The sequence below is a fragment of the Corylus avellana genome, chromosome ca5, assembly GCF_901000735.1.
Source record: "Corylus avellana chromosome ca5, CavTom2PMs-1.0".
Classification (NCBI taxonomy): domain Eukaryota; kingdom Viridiplantae; phylum Streptophyta; class Magnoliopsida; order Fagales; family Betulaceae; genus Corylus; species Corylus avellana.
Genome location: NC_081545.1, coordinates 33,576,290 through 33,596,375, shown reverse-complemented (window position 1 = coordinate 33,596,375; position 20,086 = coordinate 33,576,290). Strand labels below are relative to the sequence as shown.

The window sequence follows — 20,086 nt, the reverse complement described above, 5'->3', positions numbered from 1 at the left end:
AAGATCTAAATTGTAATAATATGATAATGAAAAGTATGTTTGTAGTAATAACAATACATCGAAATTGACATTGGAATTGAACAGGACCAGAGAAGAAATTGGAATCACATAACAAAGAAGTTTTATAAATATTTCCAGAAGGAAAAACGAATGATTCAGCAAAAGCTGCTCTCCATAAATTTTACAAATTCATTGAAACCTATCTTTCCATCTCTGTTTTCATCGAATTTCCTGATCATTTTCTTGCAGTTCTCCATCTGTTTTCCTTCCTTCAAGCCCAAAATACAGAGAACTCTCTGCAACTCCCCTGCATCAATAAACCCATCTCTGTTCTCATCAAACACATCAAAAGCTTCCTTCACCTCCTCCAAGCTTACCTCTAATTAACCAACTTCAAAACTTTTTCTTTCATTCTCTACATGCCCGTTTTGATTTGGGAGGGAGCACGTATAGGACAAGCCTAAGGATGCCCTGGCGCTGTGAATCATGGGACACTTATGTCCAATTCCAATTGCCATCCTATGCTCTAAGAATCCCCACGAGGAAAAGCTCAAGCCCAAAGCATTCTTGGTAATCATGGGGCACTGCCACCTCTTGGGCCTTTCCCATGGCAGAACCAATCTTTTGGGCCTCAAAAGAAATTTCAAAAAAATAAGATTATTAATCAAAGCAAATTCCCTACCCGAATAGGAAGCCCACTTGAACAGAAGACCTCTTCGAGTGGGCCTCTGCTCAGGCATAAAATAATAGGAATTCCTAATTATAGATGATTGAGTTCTACTGATATTTGTCATATCATTTTGATTGTACCATATTGTTGTGATTGGCACGCTTTATCGAGGAAATGTGAAACAATAAAGAGTGAGGATTGAGATATAAAGTGGTGGCACCAAACCCATCTCAAAATGAAGACCCATCAAGAATAAAGTGATAAGCATTAAAGAAAACTTTCGGAAAAGATTCGTACAACTCCAAAATCACTTGGGTCTAAAAGCTCTTAATTTACACCTCCAACATCCATGATTTAGGTGAAAAAAATGTCACCAAAGCGCAAAAGCCACAAAAACCACCAATATAAACACCGGTAATTACAAATCTTAAACCAACCCCACCCCCAAAAAAGACAACACTCAAAAGAATCAAAACATCAAACTCTGTACTTCAAAATTCTTGACTCACCTAACCCACAACGAGTCAACACTGAGTCTGACTCTCCATGCCAAGCAAATCCACCCAATCCACCTCTTCCTCCTCCTCTTCCCTCTTTTTGATCATCTCCAAAACCCTTTTTGCCTTCTCCCATGCCCGTTTGCACCCAACGTTCTCAACCTTCATCAACACCTCTTCCGCCCTTGCCGCCTTCGCCAACCCCTTGAACCTCAACCCGCCATGACTCAGCCCATACAATGTGTCAACGCAACTCGCCCAAGCCGACTCGGACTTCAACTCGCCCCCATCCAACAACCCAACCAAACAATCTACCCCACCCGCATCCAACATTGCGGCCCGCCCATCCATGCACCAAGCCAGGTTACACAAAATTAGTAGTAACCGACCCGTCATGTGACCCGATCTCAACATACCCAACAAAATTGGAACGGACCCGAGTTTCACTAACTTAGACCGATTGCTTTGAACGAGCGAAAGATGGTAAAGAGCAAGCGCCGAGTCATGCCGGGTCCGCTCGCTCTGGGACCGGAGCATGTGAATCAACGGCTGTAAAGCGCCCAAAACACCAATCGCGGTCTTGTTGTTATCATCTAGGGCTAAGCTGAAGAGTGCACCGGAAGCGTGTTCCTGCGCCTCAGCAAATCCCCCCTTCAGAACATCAACTAGTGGAGGAACGATTCCTGACCGTACGATCCTAACCTTGTTGGCATTCTCCAAAGAGAGATTCACCAATGCTGCGACCGAGTTCACTTGGATGCTCGAGTACCTGGAGATGATCAGAGATCGGAGGGCTGAGAGTAACCGAGGGGTACAGAGGTGGCCCCTTGAGTCTTCTCTGGTCCGTGTGATCTGTCTCAGAAAAATCACGGACTCTTCGATCTCAAACACTTGTGGGCTTCTGAGTTTGGCCAAAATTTCCTCTTCCTCGGTGCAATTAGGGGCTAGGGTTTCGATTTCGGACGAGGATGGAGAGGAATAGCAACTCGGCTGAGTCGCAAGTTGCAGAGACCGAATCGACGCGGTGGTCCCGAACGAGTCGTCCGAGCTCGAGTCGCAGTGACTAGGATGATTGGAATTCACGCTAGGCTTTTCTCTAACCCCTTGTATCACCTTCTTCTCCGAGATTTCGGTCTGTTGGGCTCCATTTTCGTTCTGGGCATCGGCCGCCATTAATGTACGGACGAGCTTCTCGGCGGTGTTGGAATCGACGGGCTTTGGAGGGTCTACCGAGGAGTTTTTGCACCAGTTGAGAATGGTGGATTTGAGCGCGAGGTTGGGGATTATGGAGGAGAAATCGGGTGTGGACGAGTCGGGTAAAGTGGGTGTAAAGCCCAGGACTTTGCAGGCTCTGACGCAGGCTTGTTCGAAAGTGTGGCCAGAGGAGACGATGACTGGGTCGGCCATGAGAGAGCCGGAAATGGTGCAGATGAACTCCTTTGGGGGTTGCTTTGGTTTGGGGTTTACGGGTTTTGAAGGCGGTGAAGACAGATACTTGTTGAAGATGTTCCATTTTCGCCTGGGAGTGGCAGTCTCTGTACTTCTCTGTTTTTCGTTCTCCTTCTCAAATGTCCATGTCGTCTTTATGGGTTTGTGAACCACCAACTTCATCATACCCTCTTGAAACTCCATCTCTGAGTTGCCTATCCCCACAAACAAACTCAGCTTTGCATTACGCGTCCATGTGTTTTAGGAAAAGAGTGAGCTGAAGGAACAGAGGTTGCTGAAGTTGCTGTCATGTTCACTTTCGACTCGGTCTCTTGGAGGAGGTAAGCAGCAGTAGCAGCAGATAGAGAGAGAGTTGGGAGAGTTTGTTGGGATTGTGCAACCAAAATGATGATCCGGTGCTGGGAGGAGTATCTGTGTGTTGCCTGGTGCATGTGGATTCCTTTGCTTTCTGAAATTTGGGCCAATGAGAAAAGTGACAGGGATTGATGCTTCTGTATTAATAATGTTATGGCCATTTGGGTTCGTCTCAGGTACTTTTACGTACGTGATTGCCACCAATCAAAGCAACCCACGTGTGTGATGTGCTGTTTTATTATTTTATTTATTTCCCTTTCTACCCTCGGACTTCGGAGCTTCAGTCACAAGCTCACGCGCCAACAAAAAAATAAGAAATGGCATTGTTTTTTTTTTTAAATAAACTGATAACTGTCGAAGCAAAAGAGAGTAACATGACATACAAAGACGGAAAAACCCAATCCAAACTGACTGTAAACTCTTCAAAGCAGGGCAGATAGAAATCATCTGCGAATGCTGTTCAAAAAAACTCTTAATGAGATGCAAACTGATTGACATAACCATCTAGAGTATGAAAACTCTAATAAAGCATCTAAACAAACTTTCAAAATAGTCCTGGAGAAATAAATGTACAGTAACAGTAACAGTAACAGTGTAGGTATGAAAACTCCAATTGTTTTCTTTTTAAGTTAGATTAAATGAATTTCTTAATTAAAAGTGTAGGTAAGAATTATATATTTTATTCCTCACATTCTCTAAATAAGCTGAACTGAAAATTAATTATTTAATCTAGTTTAGAATAAAGCTTTATAGCTAACAAGAAAGAGTAGATAATGGCAAGAAGTGACACCAAAAACCTCATCCATGAAGAGAAAATATCACTTTGATTACTAATTTTAGATTTTTAGATAATGTTGATTCGTTATACAAATATTTTGGGAGCAAAAATCATTCTATTTCTTTGAACCTAAAAAAAAAAAAAAAAAAAAATTAGGTTACAATATGAAATAAGTTTTGACTCCGTGAGCCAACAGTAGTTGGAGTGAAAGCTGATGTGGCATTTTCTCAACCCTTGATCTGATAAAGAGACCTTTCTATGGGCTATTATTGGTAGACAATACTCCATTCTACTTTAGCCCACTATGAACCCAAAAGTTAAAGAAAAGTAGCTCTTAATTCGCCCTTTTTGTCCAATTTTTTTGTTTTTTTTGTTTTAGTTTTTGTGAGCTATTCTCTCTGACCACTTTGCATGGAGAGATACTAAAACACCAGGAATACCCACTAGTTTTACAATAATTGAAGACTTAATAGCTAAGTATATGCAGTGGTACGAGTGTTCTAGGCTGGATAACATCTCACTTTCCTTTTCTTTTTTATTTTCCATATTTCCTTTTGTCCAGAACATCTTGCTTTCTTTACCAAAGTTATTTGATTCCCGTGCATTGCTCTATAGATGTTCATGGCCCACCCATTCAAATAAAATAAAAAATGACTAGAAATCACAGAAATTATATATTACACAAATTGTTCAATTATGCTTTGAGTGAGTATCTAGTATTAAAACTTATGATTTAGAAAAGAAAAATGAGAACAAGGAAGAGAAACTCGGAGAATTAAGGTAGTTCGGCTTATGACCTACGTCCACATATCAAAGCATTTTCTTGGCTACATATTTCCTTTATATATTTTATGGTATATAATACTTTATTTATAAAGAAATAGTATGAACGTTACAAGCATTTTTACTTTTACATTAAAGTCAATAAACTTAATATATTATTTACAACTCTTGTCACTTGAGTTCTTGTAACTCTCTTGACTCTTGAGTTATTGTAACTTTTAAGAGAACTCTTGTTTTAATACGCCCTCGCAAACCCAATGGTAGATCACATATGTTGAGTTTTGATCTATGACTGAAACTTGGACTTAGGCGACTCTTGGTCGGCATCGGCTACTATGGCCATATTTGAACATCAGCAACTTTTTTTTTTTTTTTTTGGCCGGCATCGGTTACTTTGACCGGGATTTTGACATCGTCGAATTTAGGCTGGCATCGGCTACTATGGCCGGAACTTAGATGATAAGGATGCTCCAACGGTGAAAATGTCTTCGACTCGATGGTTACTCATTAAGGAAGAGTGATTGAGAAGAGGAAAAAAAAAAAAATCACAAGATCGATAATTGTAATTTAAATAAGAGAAATGAGAACAATGAAAAGAAACTCACAAAATTAAGATGGCTTAGCTTATAGCCTACGTCTACACATCAAATCATTTTCTTGGTTACATATTTTCTTAATATATTTGATAGTGTACCATACTCTATTTATAAAGAAATAATATGAATATTATAAGCATTTCTACTTCTAACTTAATGTATCATTTATAACTCTTGTCACTTGAGTTCTTATAACTCTCTTAACACTTGAGTTCATTATATCTTGAGTTATTGTAACTTTTGACTGAGTTATTTGTCTTTTGATTTATTATAACTCTTGTCGCAATATCTAGAACCATGATTACCTTTATTCTTTTTTTTTTTGAAATTCATGTGGTTTAATTAACCTAAATCGGCCATTAGAAGTTATTAAACCACTTCCTTAAACTATTCGGGTGTTTTGGCTATCCATTTATGAATGATTCAAATTAAAGGTATTATATTGGGTCAATCGCAATCCCGTAAGTAGTAGGACATAAATTGGTTGAAAGCTAGGAATGGCCAGCAATTGTATGCAAAAATGACCTATCGGTCAAATCACAACTCCAACAAATTTCAAAATGGTTTTTCCTCTAGGATAAAAAGTGGCAAAAATGATCAGATTCTCTTAGAGTTCAGAATGTCTAACACAAGGATTGGGATCCTGGGAATAAGAGAAAATTGTCCATCCAATATGATCCAAGAGTCTACAAGCCACCATGTGTCTTACTAATAATAAAATATGATTTAAATTTAAAAAATAAAAAAAATAAAAAAATATGGAGTGGCCGGCCACCCCATATTTGCCATAAGGGGGTGGCAAGGGCCCCTAGGGCCAAACTCAAAAAATATAATTTATGGGTTTGGCCATAGAGAGTGGCCGAACCACCTCTTGGGGCCATAGGGATGGCTTCGGCCACCCCCATGGCTCAGCTGGGGTGGCCGGCCAACCCCTTATGGGAAAAATGGGGTGGCTGGCAACCCCATATGTTTTATTATTATTTTTAATTATTTAATTATTTTCTTTTATAATTTATTTTTAAAATTTAAATAATATTTTATTATTTTATTATTAATGGGACATGCGGCGGTTTGTAAACCCTTAGATTACATTGAATGGCTAGAATTTCAAAAATTATTGATAAGTAATTTTCCCTTATTATCGTGGATCACTGATTTCTACTTTGGTTTATACAATAAAAACTATATAAACTTCTCACGTGTGATGTGCAATAAAAATATAAAAATTAAGATGAAGAAGGGCCAATGTCGTTAAGCACTTTTAGGCCATAAAGCAATGAAAAGGGAATATTTGAGATTTGTGGCTTGCACCCGATGTAGACCCATTTCAAAGCAAGCCATGACCATGATTTATGTTGCCCAGACAAATAAAATAAATTGGCATCAGGAAAGATCTTGGAAGCAACCTACTTGTATTGTATATTCATTAAGAAAATTTTGGGTATGTTGTCCTTTTTTTTTAGCACAAACTTCAAAGCATATCATAAACCTTTTATATTTTATGAAAAGGGCATTCCACCTTTACAATTTGGCATGGACCGCTTTGTTTGCTAATTGGGTCTAGCTTGTCAATTATTTTTTGGATCCCTTTGTTTAATTTCTTTAAATAAAAATATTAATAAACAACGTAAACCCCAATTACTCATAAAAATACAAAAATATTTGTATTTTTTTATGTCACACACATTAGACATTACCATAGAGAGCTATTTAACTCAATTGCCTTGCCATTAGGATCCAATTGTGGTGTAACATTAGCATGGGTTAATCTATTACAGTTCGTAGTATATAGGTTACATTTTCTTTTCTAAACAAACCTGAACTATTTTTCTTTTTCCATTTTCTTATGATCTGATCGGGATTCTCTTGAGTTTGTTATTTGAAATGCACTTAATTCGGACAACTCCATAAACAACATTAATGTCCTCCTAAAGAATTTATCTTCTCAAACAATCCACAAAAGTGGTGGACATATCAATCCATTATTGTATTATTTGTATTAGAAAAAGAGGAAAACAATAGTTTATTGGTGAAAAGAGCGCTACCCTTTTTACCCTTTTGTGTAACTATTGAAACTTTGACCGTAAGAAAAAAAAGAAAACAAGAATTTGTGCTACGGAATTAAATACTTTATCCTGGGAAATTTCCCGGATGAAGGGGGGAGGGATTTGAACAAAAAGAAAAGCAAGAGAATAAAAACCTTTTTCGGGTCTGCAGTAACAATGTCAAGGGGATTGGATTCTCTGTTGCATCAAACCCAAGTCGACCCATGGGCTATCTTGCAATCAGCCTATAAATCAATCAAACAAGATAGTAATAGAGAACTTAAAAAAAAAAAAAAAAAAAAAAAAAAAAAAAAAAAAGAAAGTTAATTGCACGTAGGATGCTACACATAAAATAATCAATTACGTTTTTAGTACATAGGTTTTTACATTTTTATTTTTTTCTACTTAAGTTTCAATTCGTATCACATATAATAGTTGACTTATGAATTGTTCTTCTCTCATTCAAATGAACTGGAGAATATTCAGTTAGTTGCACTTGAAGGGTAATTTTGTCTTTTTATTTTTTAAGTTGACAAAAATATTTTTCTACTATAATTAAATCCTTTCCAATTAGTTATAGTGAAAAAGTATTTTTATCAACTCAAAAGGTAAAAAGATAAAAATATTACGCACTATAACTAATCCCAAATATTGTGGGATCCAATTCCTAAAAATCAAGTATCATCCGTGTAAAATTAACAACCGAGTGATGACATGGCATACATCACGAGGAAGTTGCTAATTCCGCGTAAAACTGTGTTGGACGGCGTCGATGGGTCTAGAAACGTCTTTCCTTGATGTTATTTCCGAATCCAAATTGGAAAACAAAGTCAGGGTGGGCTTGGCTTGGCTTGTTGGCCAATCCATCACCAAACCTATATATAAATACTGGGCTGCCTTTTTGGAACTTCCTCATATTGCTTTCCTTCTACAACGGAAAAGAATTCACAACAAAAAACAACACCGATTCAGAGAAAGACATGGGAGGAGGAACAGAAGCTTTCCCAGATTTGGGTCAACACTGCCAACACCCAGAATGCCATCAACTCGATTTTCTCCCTTTCAAATGCGACGGTTGCCGAAACGTACATACTTTCATTCATATCAGCCTCTTTTTTTTATGTTCAAATTCCCCCCTTTTTCAATTCGATGTTCAATAATAGAACCAGTTTTTTTTTAAAAAAATTATTTTCATGAATACACAGGTGTTTTGTTTAGAGCATCGATCGTATAGAACCCACGAGTGTCCGAAATCCGACCCCATCAGTAGAAAGGTTGTTGTCTGTGAGGCTTGCTCGATGTCGATTGAGGTTACCGGACGGGATGGGGAGGGCGAGGAGGAGATGTTGGAGAGGCATGAGAGGTCTGGGAACTGTGACCCCAAGAAGAAGAAGAAACCCACGTGCCCGGTCAGGCGGTGCAAGGAGAAATTGACTTTTTCGAATACAAGTACGTGCAAGACTTGCCAGCAGAAGGTGTGCTTGAAGCATAGGTTCCCGGCCGACCATGCGTGCGGACAGGCACAGGCACAGGCACAGGCACAGGCGTGTAAAGGGTCGCGGAATGACAAGTTTTTGGCTGCTTTGGCTTCGAGGAATGGGAGGGATTGTTCCAAGAATGGGCGTGACTCTGCGTCTGCTACGAGTACCTCTTCATCCGTTGAAGCATATTGAGGGAGATTGAGAGATTGCGAGCATGTGTTTTTTTCATTTTTTTTTGTTGTTGTACACGTGTTTGTACAACTCATTACTGTTGAAATATTCTCATATTCTGGGTAACTCCTTGTCTGCTTTGAATAATCTTTAGTTAAGCCGAGAAGCTAATTTAGCATCACATTTATTCATGTTGCTGTTACAACATAATCAAGTTGTATTGGACAAATTTGCATCATGTATTCCATATCATTCTTGAAAAATCAAAAAAGCTAAAATATTAACAAATAAATTAACACACAAAATACTCAGAAACTATTTTCATCTACAAATAAATTTATCAAATTTATCACATTTATATCATACCGGCGATAACGTATTTAAGTGGCTAACTATATCAGTCGATATGAAAATGTTTGAAGAATAGTATTTACTTTTTTCCAGACAATCATGGAAAAAATCGCAAAAAAAGTCTCACAGTAGACTCCCTAAATAAGCCTCAATCATGAGGATCGCTACAGTGGAACCCAAAATATAGGGTTCCACTATTGCAATCCTTATGATTATTAAAATAAAAAAAAATATTTCTCTCTCTTCTCTACTCTCTCATCTCTCCTCTTTCCTCTTACAATTCTCTCTCCTCTCTCCTCTCATATATATAATATAATTAAAAAAAATAAATATTTTAATGATATAGGGAATGATTAAAGGAAACTATTAGAGTGTATTTTGACATAAGGAAGCAAAAAGTAGTTTGGATCCTTAAATGTAGGGAAAATGACGAGAAAGCTGCTAAAAATGCTCTTGATTAAATCTATTCTCTTCCTTCCAAATAAACAATTACGTGAAAAGAGGAATCCGAAATGAAGATGCAGTTGGAGTAAGGCAAAGAGAACAAAGAGTAGAACAATGGATTCGTTGCAACATCTGACCAAGGTTCAAACTAAATAGTTACATGTTTCACTAATGCAATCGTCCGTATCCTGTGTACATACAAACTGGCGAAATCAATTTTTTCAAGCAAATGAATTTCATTGTTTGTCCATATTTACCAAGTTATACGGTTACAGAAATAACAAATACTCTCCAAAATAAAACCATTGAACAATTGCAGTTATGGTTGTTGCTGTCTCGAACGGGGTAAGAGAGCAAGAAGAATCTTCTTCCTGGGTCCCTGTGTCAAGCAGCTTTTGTGAGAACAGACTAATTGACTTCCATTAGACATTTTGACATTAATTAAGGATGGTATGAAAGTCAGTTCATGGTGTTAAAGGAGAAGAATAACAAGGTTATGATAACGTAGCGGTTCAAGCCAGTAGCTTTTTAGACAATAAACCACAGTTACCACATGATACTAACAGAAGTAACTTTTGACAGCAAAACAAACTAAACAAAATTTCTAAAATTTTCTCAGAGTGAAATGACAGTACCATTGGTATCCCCATATCTTTGAGGTCCTTATCACCCATCTGCTTCAATGCAGTCATGTCCACCTATAGAACAGATAATTCAAGTATTAAGATGTTTGTTTGTGCATTTCCAAGGTTTATCATTGTTCCCCATGGTTCTTCATTTTTCTTTGCTTAGAACATAGACCACTACCACAGATCCTACTTGCTTTCTCAGAAATCATATCACATTGGCTTATAATTTTCATCCAGAATATGATCAAAACAAGGGAAGCACAGACATTCCACCACTAGTCAGGAACTTATTATTATTATTGTTTTTTTTTTTTTTTTGATAAGTTTTATTATTATTGTTATTTTGAAAGAATTGATAGAGGCAGCCAACTTACCTCTTCAGCCCGGAAAATAATGTTATATTTTCCTAAACCAAGTGATTGCAACAGGCCAGCAACAGTGAGAGGATTCTCAACCTGTACCACAAATGAAATACAACCATTAATGCGGACCATTTCAAAAATATAAACCAGCTCCTCTAAAACCAAGCTGAAGCGGTGCAGCAGAAAGGAAAATCATACCATATGAGAACTTCTCTGTCCAATGTCACTCCTTGGAGCGAGCTGTGTGACTGGCTTAGAAGTTTCAGGAGGACCTTTCACCATTAAAGATGTCGAGCTCGTTGGCCTATAAGCACCATTGTTGCTCAAAAACCATCCAGTTCTTGACACGTCAGCTGCCCTTGCTGATGGTACTTGGCGCAGCTCATCAAAATTTCTTGGTGGTGAGAGTTCCCTAGAAGCTTTCAACTGAGATCTTTCTGTGGGTGGCATTTTCCACGAAGGACTACCTGTTGGTTCAGACCTTAGCTGCAGCATGTTACGACTTGATGAAGGCTGAATTTTTGACAGCTTTTTGCGCCGGTCCATCTTCCTGCGCTCTTCAGCAGCCCTATGAATTAGCCGTTTGTGCATCAGTTTCAATCGGAGATCGTTCCGACTAATCCCCGAATCTTCATTCATATCAGGGTGCCATAGTCAGGTCAAAGAAATCATATAAAGACTATGGTATAATAAAGAAAAACTTATATACGCACAAGATTGGTTGTCACCATGCATTCCATTGCCACCCCAACTCCGGTTAATACCATCTCCTCGCTGCCTGTAAAAGTTATACCACCCATCAATATAAAACTAGAAACAAATTTTCTGATGACTGAATCAGAAACATAGGTATCTAAACCTTGGAATGCCACAAACAAAACCTTGAGCCCTGTTTAATATGAAATTAGGCTTTCTGGTAAACCCCACATCCTCTTCGGTTTATAATAAACGGTGGGAAAAAGGAAGGAATTAAAATGTATATTTTTATTTTTTAACATGTTGTAACTAATTAAAAGAAAACACCGCACTAGACCATTTTTACCCTGGTGGTTAGGTTTTCAAATGACTATTTACAGGATCGCTAGCTAAATCACTGGCAGTGGCACTACGGTGCTTTATGCAAGAAGAAGTTGAAATGAATTCCAAGACTGACCCCGGCTTAACTAAGTAGAGTTCATTTGAGGAAACCAAATGGAAATTTATCCTAAGAATCAAAGTCATATTTCTTCTCTTTCCCACTAATTTTGCAGTAGCCAAACAAAGCATCAAGCTTCTCCTATTTTCCCTATACAATTATGAAATATATTTTCAATGTCTTAAGAGCTGATGCAGCCCTTGCATAAGGGTCAACTGACTACCTTCATTTACTGCAAAATCTCTAAAACCATCAACCTAGTAAAATAAGCCAAGCTACACTAAAATCAGTTTAATTCACAAGGAAACAGAACAACACACACCGCTTGTTTGTAAACAACATCGAACCATCAGCACCACCCCCTACTCTCTCTCTTCTAAACTGTTTGCTTCCGGTCACTGCCTTAGTATCAGTGTGTGGATGCACATAGTCTGAATCCCTTCCTCCCCTATTTACCACCTGCAAAAACATTGAATCTCACAAACTTACTCACACAAACATTCAACCAAAACCACACACACCCACACACAGAGAAAAGCACATACAATAAATTAAACTCAATTTAATAAACAAAAAGCTGAGGTCACTTCTCCAAAAACCCTAATCCGAAAACTCATTAATCAATTCATGTACACTAAAAAAAATGTATGCAGAGTGGAATCACACGACAAGCTTGAAGTTATGATCACCAGAATAACCCTAAAACCTAGTTCGTAAAACTCTAATACTCGTCTCAAGTTGGGTTTTTTTTTTTTTTTTTTTTTTTAAAAAAAAAAAGCTTCACTTTCTCTTTTCCCACGGATTCCCAGCAACCAAACAGTCGGTAATCCATCTAACAAGCTTAAGAAAAAAGAAAAGGAAACAAAGAAATTCATATTCGTATTTGAACATACATATACGTGCATATACATACCTGGCCAGAGCGACCGAGGGTGATTGTGACACGTGGCTTCGACATTTTCCGAAAGCGTAACAACTAACAATGGACCTTCAGAGAGATTTAGGAGAGTCCCATCTTACGATATATCAACTATTGGAAGGAAAATCGAGTCGACGAGATCAACCAATGTTCTGAAAATGATTCGAAAACCTAATTTTGTTAAATTGCCAGGAAGAAGAAGAAGAAAAAGAAGAAAGGAAAAGAGAGGGCAATGGGGATGTGGTGTCAACCGGTCAAGACAATATACTGGACCTTTCTTGGAGGTTCTCACATCAAAAGGCAAAAGCCCAGTTCAGACCCGAAATGAATAGATAAATGTGTTAAAGAAACAAACCTCAGTTATATATATATAAATGCTATAGTGCAATAAAAAAATTATTTTTGCGTCTTAGGCAGCACGAGGTCATAGGCCCCATCTTTAGTTGTTGTGGCCCTATCCACTGATGGACCTATAGCTTTTTGCCACCTAAGACTTTTATGTGCCAAAAATGGTCTTTCTATTGTACTATAACATATCTATTTTTTTTAACAAGGGTTTGGTTAATTTGACATGGCCCTCAATAGAATTAAGGTGAAATGAAAATGTAAGTATATACGTTGAGTCACTCACCTTTGAGTAAAAAAAAAAAAAACAGAAAACTTGTCCATTTGACGTGCGATAACTCAGTCAATTTTATAGCCAAAACGGTTATGATAAAAAAGTTGTTTAGTCTCCGAGGATTATCAATCCATGCATATAAAACAAGAGCCATTGTTGAGTCCAAAGTGATAGGTTTGTAGTTTGTAGATGTAGAATAACTCATATATGCAGTGGTGGTACTCTACTAAAATGTAGGAAAAAGTCTATATACATTGCTCAAATTATCACAAATTAAAAGTTTAAGAAAACATTGTTAATTGAATGATGATTTGTAAGGGGGAATGTGAACGTTTTCCTAAAATGTATAATTTCATAGTGCTACTAGGGATATTATAATGTTTACTACAAGTTCTTTGCAAACTAACCTGATAGTTTACCGAGGTATTTACTATATCAACCACTAAAATATGTACGGCCATATAACAGTTTACATAATACTTATCATGTTTACAAATTAACATAGCATTTACTATATTAGCTATTGAAATATGGACCGTCAAGAGACAATCCATAAGATACCTATTCCTATAACATGTAAGACAGTGATTCCTTGCGTGTTTTGCCCAATAAAGGAAAGGAAAGGAAAGGAAAGAATAGTTTCATTAATTAACTTCTTTATTTCAATAGTTTTTTTTTTTTTAGGAGAGTTCTCCATTTCAATAGTTACTTCTTGATAACCGTGTACTAATGGAAGTCCTTTTATTCCTTTCTTTTTTCTTTTTTCTTTTTTAAGACGTGCACGAATGAAAGTCACTGCCATTACCATAGGAATAGTAAATGAAAAAAAAGTCCAAGAACCGAAAGGAAGCACTCTATTGTCAGGAATGGACCCAGCTATCTCGTAACTTGGGGATGCTAAGCAGTTACTTCGTTGGTGGGGTTGATGCCAATGCCAAGAGCTCGGGGCCCCCAGCGTTTTAGTAAAGTTCCAACCACTGCTCTGCCAGCACCTTTTCTTCCTCCTTTCTTCTCCTTTTCTTCACCCTTATTTTTTAGTGCAAGAATCGGCATGGTAGGAAAAGGGTATGGATGCAGTGAAACGTGTGGCATTGAAAACTACGGAGAAGCATTCGAATCAAAAAGGGAAAGGCAGATATGGCCCCTGATTGGCGTATAAATATACATACAATGATGATTATTTTTTTCATTTTCTGCCAAATACAAGTGAAGGCTGTCTAAACAAGAAATTATGATACACTACATCCTGTTACATATTTGCTGTTGATTCTCTGATCTCATCCAAGGAGATAGTCTGCAGTGGCAAGATAATGTTTGGTTTGTATTAGAGAAGAAACAAAATTCTAATTACAGCATGTATAATTATAAATACACTGAATGGAGGAACTTTATAGTAGTAGTTGTTGTTGCAGAATGATAATGATGCAGCTGCGGCAGCAAAACAACATAAAATGCGTTTGTGTTTGTGCGTGTAAATGCATACAGGTAAGTGTGCATAAATGTCTATAGACTCTATACGTATGCATGCATCTGTCTAATCTTTCAGTCTTCTAACATTCTGAAAATTTTCATGCCAATTCAGTACCATAAACAAACTCCAACATGCGAAGTCCAACTTAAGAAAAGCCACTTAATATTTTGCTCCCATTGATATAATGAGTACCAAATCAAAGTAAATCTGGTGAATCAAAAATGGTGTAAATAATTACCTGCTCCTTGCCAGCAAAATCATTGTCGGGAGTGAGAAAGAGCATGCAGTGGCACTCCTTCCTGACAAGGCAATCATTTTTTAGTTCCAAAAACCAGATTTATATACATATATAATGAGTTGAAGCAAATGATGATCTGTAATAGCTAGCAAGTTCACATGTTAGAGATTTAGATGAGTTGATACACTTGCGATTCTCAAGCCATGTTCAAGAAAAAGCAACTTCTATCTTTTAACAGCATTATATCTTACCATTTAGTTAAATCCATTCTTGAGATTTCAGCAGAAAGCAAGTTTTCAAGCAGTCATCTAATTCCTGGAAAAGACATTATGGCAGACCAATATCGGGTTCGAAATGTTTATGAACTCTCTACGGAGCACCCATGGCTTAGACATGAGATATATTAGCATATTCATCAAACAAATACAGAAAAAAAATCATATTGAAAACATTCCTAACCCACCGGCCCCTTCCTTCGTAGAGCCGTGTATTGTAAGTGATCCAAAACCTGCCCAGAGCAAGCCTCCCATAGAGGCAAACGGTTGCTTAATTACAGTATTGATTTCGGAATCTGTATATTTTGTGCTAACTCCGTTAAGTATTGTCCAACAAATTGTTTATCAATGACAGAAGAATATAAATCTTGATTCTGTCAAAATTCATATAGTATAAGCTGACTTTGTCTTTCTGACAAAAACAGAAGATACAAATTATTGTATGAATTCTATGACGCCATACAAATATCTCACCCACATACACAATATTCAGCTGACATTAAAAATTATTGGCATTTAAATTTACTTGGAGCAAATCTGCATTCCAATAAGATTCAAGAAAGTCTGATACATGCTGCCACCCACAGCCACCCACATCCCAAACCGGGACAGCTAATGAGTGGCTGTAAGTAGTAATTCAACAGGAAGATTTGTTTGACTTGAAATTTTTTCGCTTCCTCTAAGGTAAGCCTTCCAGCTAACAATTTACTGAGCCCAATAATACTAATGACTAAAACCCTCCACTGGCTATGACTGCTACTAATTCCAAAAGAACTTAAACTGCTATGGTTCTGCAAAGAATTCAACTAAAATCAACATTTTTTTTCTCCAAACTCTTCTTATTACATATATGCTGTCTCACTATTAAATCTAAGTGTACATCTTCTGTAAGCTAATTGGACAAAATTATCTTCCTTTGCTAGCTCAACTGACATCCAGAGTACTAGTGAATTAATGTGTTTTGTGGCACAAAAGGAAACCACCAAGCTACCTAACTCCATGCAGTTGCATTTCTATAGATCTAATCATGTCTTGTCTTACTCATCCTTGTAGATAGACTAACCCAAACTCCATGCCGTCGGGCCAGAGACTTTGACCCAACCTAAGGTGAACCTTCGGTACTGGTAAATACAATTATATCTTCTCTAACGGTTCTCACGCTTTACATATCCTAGATAAAGTTAGTTTGCGCGTGCGTGAATGTGCGCATGTCAATAGATATTAGATATAAACAGTACCAATTTCTTTTCTTAACCCAAAAATCCCAAGATATGCTTTCTTTTAGACAAAAAAGAACACGGGGAAAAAAAATCTACTTCTCCTTGGAAACATATCATCATTTACCAACATTATTTAATTTTCATGTCCTCACTGACCTAAGGTTTAAAAGTACACCTCACAAGTGAACTGCAACTACTAATTCAATTTCAAAATTCCAATGGCGAAAATATTCAAAATTATCGCCATAAATTCTATGCCAGCCCATCAAGCTCTTTTATTGCATAACAAGCACAGTCAAAACTCCCCATTGGAAGTTTAGCAACAGCAAGCAATCATCCTTGAAAAACACAGGAAGTTTACCTTTGCTTTCATCAACTAAGTACCAACAATCTTATGCTCATAAGGATTACAACTATGTTAAAAAACAAATCTACAACGTACAAAATAATTGTGCGTGTCTCAATTTGTTGCATATTATTTTAAAATAATAACAATAATCTACCTTTCTCTCATAGGAACGCATGGACAATTCCAGAAACCCTGCCCAGCCTCAGCAGGTTTGTCATCATAATGCCTGAAACATAATAAGCGCATACTTGGATTATGACATGAAAGAATAAAAACTAATATTGAACTTATGAAACAGTTAGGAGTTCCAATGGACGCACGCGACAAAGAGAAAAAGATCTGGTAAAGAACAAGAATCAAAAAGAGTAAATATTTACCGACAAGGGCAAAGTGGTGCACCCAACGAATCTTTGTGGTCAGCCAAGCCCTGTTTAAATTTGAAGATAAGTTCGTTTGCAAATATTACATCAAACTAATGTTCCCAAAATTAAGAGAAAAGGTAGACGCAGTGGAAAGACTGAAACAAAGAAGAGCAACAAATAGTGAGGTGAGTTTAATATTAAAAAATCAGATTGGAAAATATATGCATCATATTTAATCATGTGCATTCTTATCAAGCACAAATCTAACTATTTCACCATCCAACAAAACAGGTCACACCAAGTCTTCCAAGTCTACAATTTAGATCTATCAAATTGTTCAATGGAAGTCAATTTCTAGATTTTGCAAAAACCCTATATTAACAGGGAATGAACAATTACACTCAAAGTAGAACAAGAAGTTGTCACTCCATCTTCCGTTTAATAGATAATTAATTGATTGATTCCAACAAATCATTTTACAAAAAAAAGTATACACATGCACACGCAGAGAAGCACATATACACACACACAAGCAAAGTTCTGACCATCAACTGCTCCAACATTTATATAAACATACATAGACCTGGGAGATGAAAAACAGACTACAATTTGGTGTATTCTCCTCCCTCTCACCAATGATGTTATGCTCGTGTGCTTAATAAGTAGTTATTATGCATGCATACATCATCATTCAAAATTATTTGATGGAACTTAAGTTACACAAGTTTGAAGGTGAAGGGCCATCAGACTGCAGAGGGGAATCAAAATTTGAAGGGACTGGAAGGGTTATCCGAGAGAATAAAACCCCTTAATCTTGGCTCTGTCCTGAGATTCGAGTAGGTAGGCGGCACAAACAGAATCTCTATTCTAAAAACAGGAGACAAAATTGAACATTAAAGTAAACACAAAACTTGACACTTGATAGCAAATCAATGGTAAGACACTGATACAAGTTTTTCTTTGCTAAAAGCAAAACAAATACAAGTTCTTGTAACGACAAACCTCCTTTTGTTATCGACAAGATATCATAATTCACAAGGCTAAGGAAAATCCTCATCTCGTAAATATATTCTGGCATTCGTCAAACGCAATATGTCTTATTCTACAGTCTTACATAAATCTTGTTGCCATTCGCACTATTATTCAAACTGAAAAGTCCTTAAATTACATTCCGATTTGCTAGATTCAACCCTCAAATGAAGTAACAAAAAAAATACAGATACTGATGAATAATGTCACACACAAATGAGAAAATAAACACATGGATTCATTATCTATTAAATCACCCTTTTTTTCCAAAAACGTAAACTAATTGTGAATATAATCATTATATTAACATTCTAATCCTCTCCTCATGTGTGAGCTCAAATTCTCCCTCAATCTAAAGCTCAATACGTGAAATATTTATGTGAAATGGGAGGTGAATTACGGTTGAATTCAAGAATTCTCTCCGATATCACGCAAATTGCAAAATCATTAGTTATCCAAAAAAACTTAAGCAAATAAGAAATGATAAATTTAATCATTTATCTAACATTCTAACAATATCAATCTTCATAATAGCACGGCAAATTCGATCCAGTTGCGACACATACCTTGATAACAACAGAAGTCACTCCCTTGTCGACACAGAAGTACGTCCCCGACTTCCGCGCATACTGCTCGGAGAACTTCCTCATTATCTCCACCGACTTCTCCGAAGGTTCCACTGAAACAACCACCAATTCAAATTCCCTTAATAATATAACATTTCCCTTTCCTTTTTTTTTTTTTTTTTTCCCGTTTTCCATCAACAATTTAACATTGAAAACTTCTTGTGTTGAACATTACACACTAAAAAAAAACCTATCTACTCTAAAAATTGAATTAAATATCAATAAATAAGCTCGAAGATGAAGTGGAATTTTAATACAAGAACTTCCAAATCAGTGTAAATTAGATTCAAAGCATGGCCATTAGGTTAAGCAATTAATCAAAAATTTAAAATAAATAAATAAATAAACGAGGCGGTATTGGTTACCTTGGGCTCGAACGACAAAACGGTGACGGGAGCGCCCGAGAGGGGACGTGAATGACGAAATGCCAATGGTGAAGGAAGAGGAAGCTTGAGCTTGAAGCGTCATCATGGCCTACGATTACTGCAACAAAAAGCACAACTCTTCTCTGTGACCCAGCGAGAGCGAGAGCAGCGAGCGAGAGAGAGAGAGAGAGAGAAGGCTGTGAATTTTATTATTATTATTATTATTTTTTGCAGATTTGTTTTTTAATATTTAGGTTGTGTTGTAATTTTGATATTATGATTTGGTTAAAGCAATGCCCGCCACTCGTTGTGAATATCGGCCTAGGAATTACACACACCACCCGGTGCTCTCTGTTGGGCCTTGGGCCTGCTTTTGAGGTGTAGTTTGGTTTGTGATGCCACGTTTCACGTCTAATCTTTTTTGACCAAAAATATCCTAACAAGTAACAATGAACCCAATCCTTAAAAAGAGTCGAAAATCTTGGGCCAATGGATAATTGCATTGGTGTCCGGATGTGATAAAGAGACATTTGACAAATTTATCCGAGCAATTTAGGTTCAGAATCATCAAAATTGAAAATTTGTATCATTTTCAACCTACTGATGTGTCGTATTTTAAGTTATTTTTTTAAAGTAATTAACATAAAAAATTATTTAAATTAATTACTTAAAATACGTCCCATTAATCGATATAAAATGAGCGTTGAGGACAAGCATTAATCTTTTGAATTTGACAATTTGTAAACTTGATTCTAAAATTTGGTCTTACCTAGCTATGCTATGCAAGCTGATAGTGTGTATTTGAGAATGGAACCCAAATAGGCTAGCTGCTTCAATTATGAAGCTCCGAGGCTCCACCTTTATGAAT

The 20,086-nt window shown here is 36.9% G+C and overlaps 4 protein-coding genes across 4 annotated transcripts; 1 reads left to right on the top strand and 3 right to left on the bottom strand.

Annotated features, from left to right (window-relative positions):
- Positions 1-942: 942 nt before the first annotated feature.
- On the bottom strand, positions 943-3,229 carry LOC132181190 (U-box domain-containing protein 40-like). Its single transcript, XM_059594302.1, has one exon. It carries the CDS (start codon positions 2,797-2,799, stop codon positions 1,195-1,197), a length of 1,605 nt encoding a protein of 534 aa, XP_059450285.1. The 5' UTR covers positions 2,800-3,229; the 3' UTR covers positions 943-1,194.
- Positions 3,230-7,995: 4,766 nt separating this feature from the next.
- Positions 7,996-9,062, top strand: LOC132182945 (zinc finger AN1 domain-containing stress-associated protein 12). The gene is made up of 2 exons (XM_059596316.1): positions 7,996-8,257; positions 8,378-9,062. The coding sequence occupies exons 1-2, from the start codon at positions 8,153-8,155 to the stop codon at positions 8,843-8,845; spliced, it is 573 nt and encodes a 190-aa protein (XP_059452299.1). The 5' UTR covers positions 7,996-8,152; the 3' UTR covers positions 8,846-9,062.
- A 664-nt stretch (positions 9,063-9,726) lies between these two features.
- Positions 9,727-12,938, bottom strand: LOC132181070 (uncharacterized). Its single transcript, XM_059594124.1, has 7 exons — positions 12,659-12,938; positions 12,068-12,204; positions 11,324-11,388; positions 10,809-11,239; positions 10,623-10,703; positions 10,255-10,317; positions 9,727-9,998 (listed from the first exon to the last, which is right to left on the bottom strand). The coding sequence occupies exons 1-7, from the start codon at positions 12,701-12,703 to the stop codon at positions 9,939-9,941; spliced, it is 882 nt and encodes a 293-aa protein (XP_059450107.1). The 5' UTR covers positions 12,704-12,938; the 3' UTR covers positions 9,727-9,938.
- Positions 12,939-14,400: 1,462 nt separating this feature from the next.
- Positions 14,401-19,439, bottom strand: LOC132180282 (ferredoxin-thioredoxin reductase catalytic chain, chloroplastic-like). Its single transcript, XM_059593044.1, has 6 exons — positions 19,219-19,439; positions 18,794-18,906; positions 17,214-17,263; positions 16,991-17,062; positions 14,993-15,053; positions 14,401-14,577 (listed from the first exon to the last, which is right to left on the bottom strand). The coding sequence occupies exons 1-6, from the start codon at positions 19,322-19,324 to the stop codon at positions 14,533-14,535; spliced, it is 447 nt and encodes a 148-aa protein (XP_059449027.1). The 5' UTR covers positions 19,325-19,439; the 3' UTR covers positions 14,401-14,532.
- Positions 19,440-20,086: the final 647 nt, after the last annotated feature.

Excerpts from the sequence above, each read along its gene's own strand:
- LOC132182945 (XM_059596316.1), top strand. The coding sequence starts at position 8,153 with ATGGGAGGAGGAACAGAAGCTTTCCCAGATTTGGGTCAACACTGCCAA. Across the intron at positions 8,258-8,377 it reads AATGCGACGGTTGCCGAAAC|GTGTTTTGTTTAGAGCATCG; the intron begins GTACATACTTTC and ends ATGAATACACAG.
- LOC132181070 (XM_059594124.1), bottom strand. The coding sequence starts at position 12,703 with ATGTCGAAGCCACGTGTCACAATCACCCTCGGTCGCTCTGGCCAG. Across the intron at positions 11,240-11,323 it reads GCATGGTGACAACCAATCTT|ATTCGGGGATTAGTCGGAAC; the intron begins GTGCGTATATAA and ends ATATGAATGAAG. Across the intron at positions 10,318-10,622 it reads TTATTTTCCGGGCTGAAGAG|GTGGACATGACTGCATTGAA; the intron begins GTAAGTTGGCTG and ends TCTGTTCTATAG.
- LOC132180282 (XM_059593044.1), bottom strand. The coding sequence starts at position 19,324 with ATGATGACGCTTCAAGCTCAAGCTTCCTCTTCCTTCACCATTGGCATT. Across the intron at positions 17,063-17,213 it reads GCACCACTTTGCCCTTGTCG|GCATTATGATGACAAACCTG; the intron begins GTAAATATTTAC and ends ATTATGTTTCAG. Across the intron at positions 14,578-14,992 it reads ATTTTGCTGGCAAGGAGCAG|ACTATCTCCTTGGATGAGAT; the intron begins GTAATTATTTAC and ends TTGCCACTGCAG.
- LOC132181190 (XM_059594302.1), bottom strand. The coding sequence starts at position 2,799 with ATGGAGTTTCAAGAGGGTATGATGAAGTTGGTGGTTCACAAACCCATA.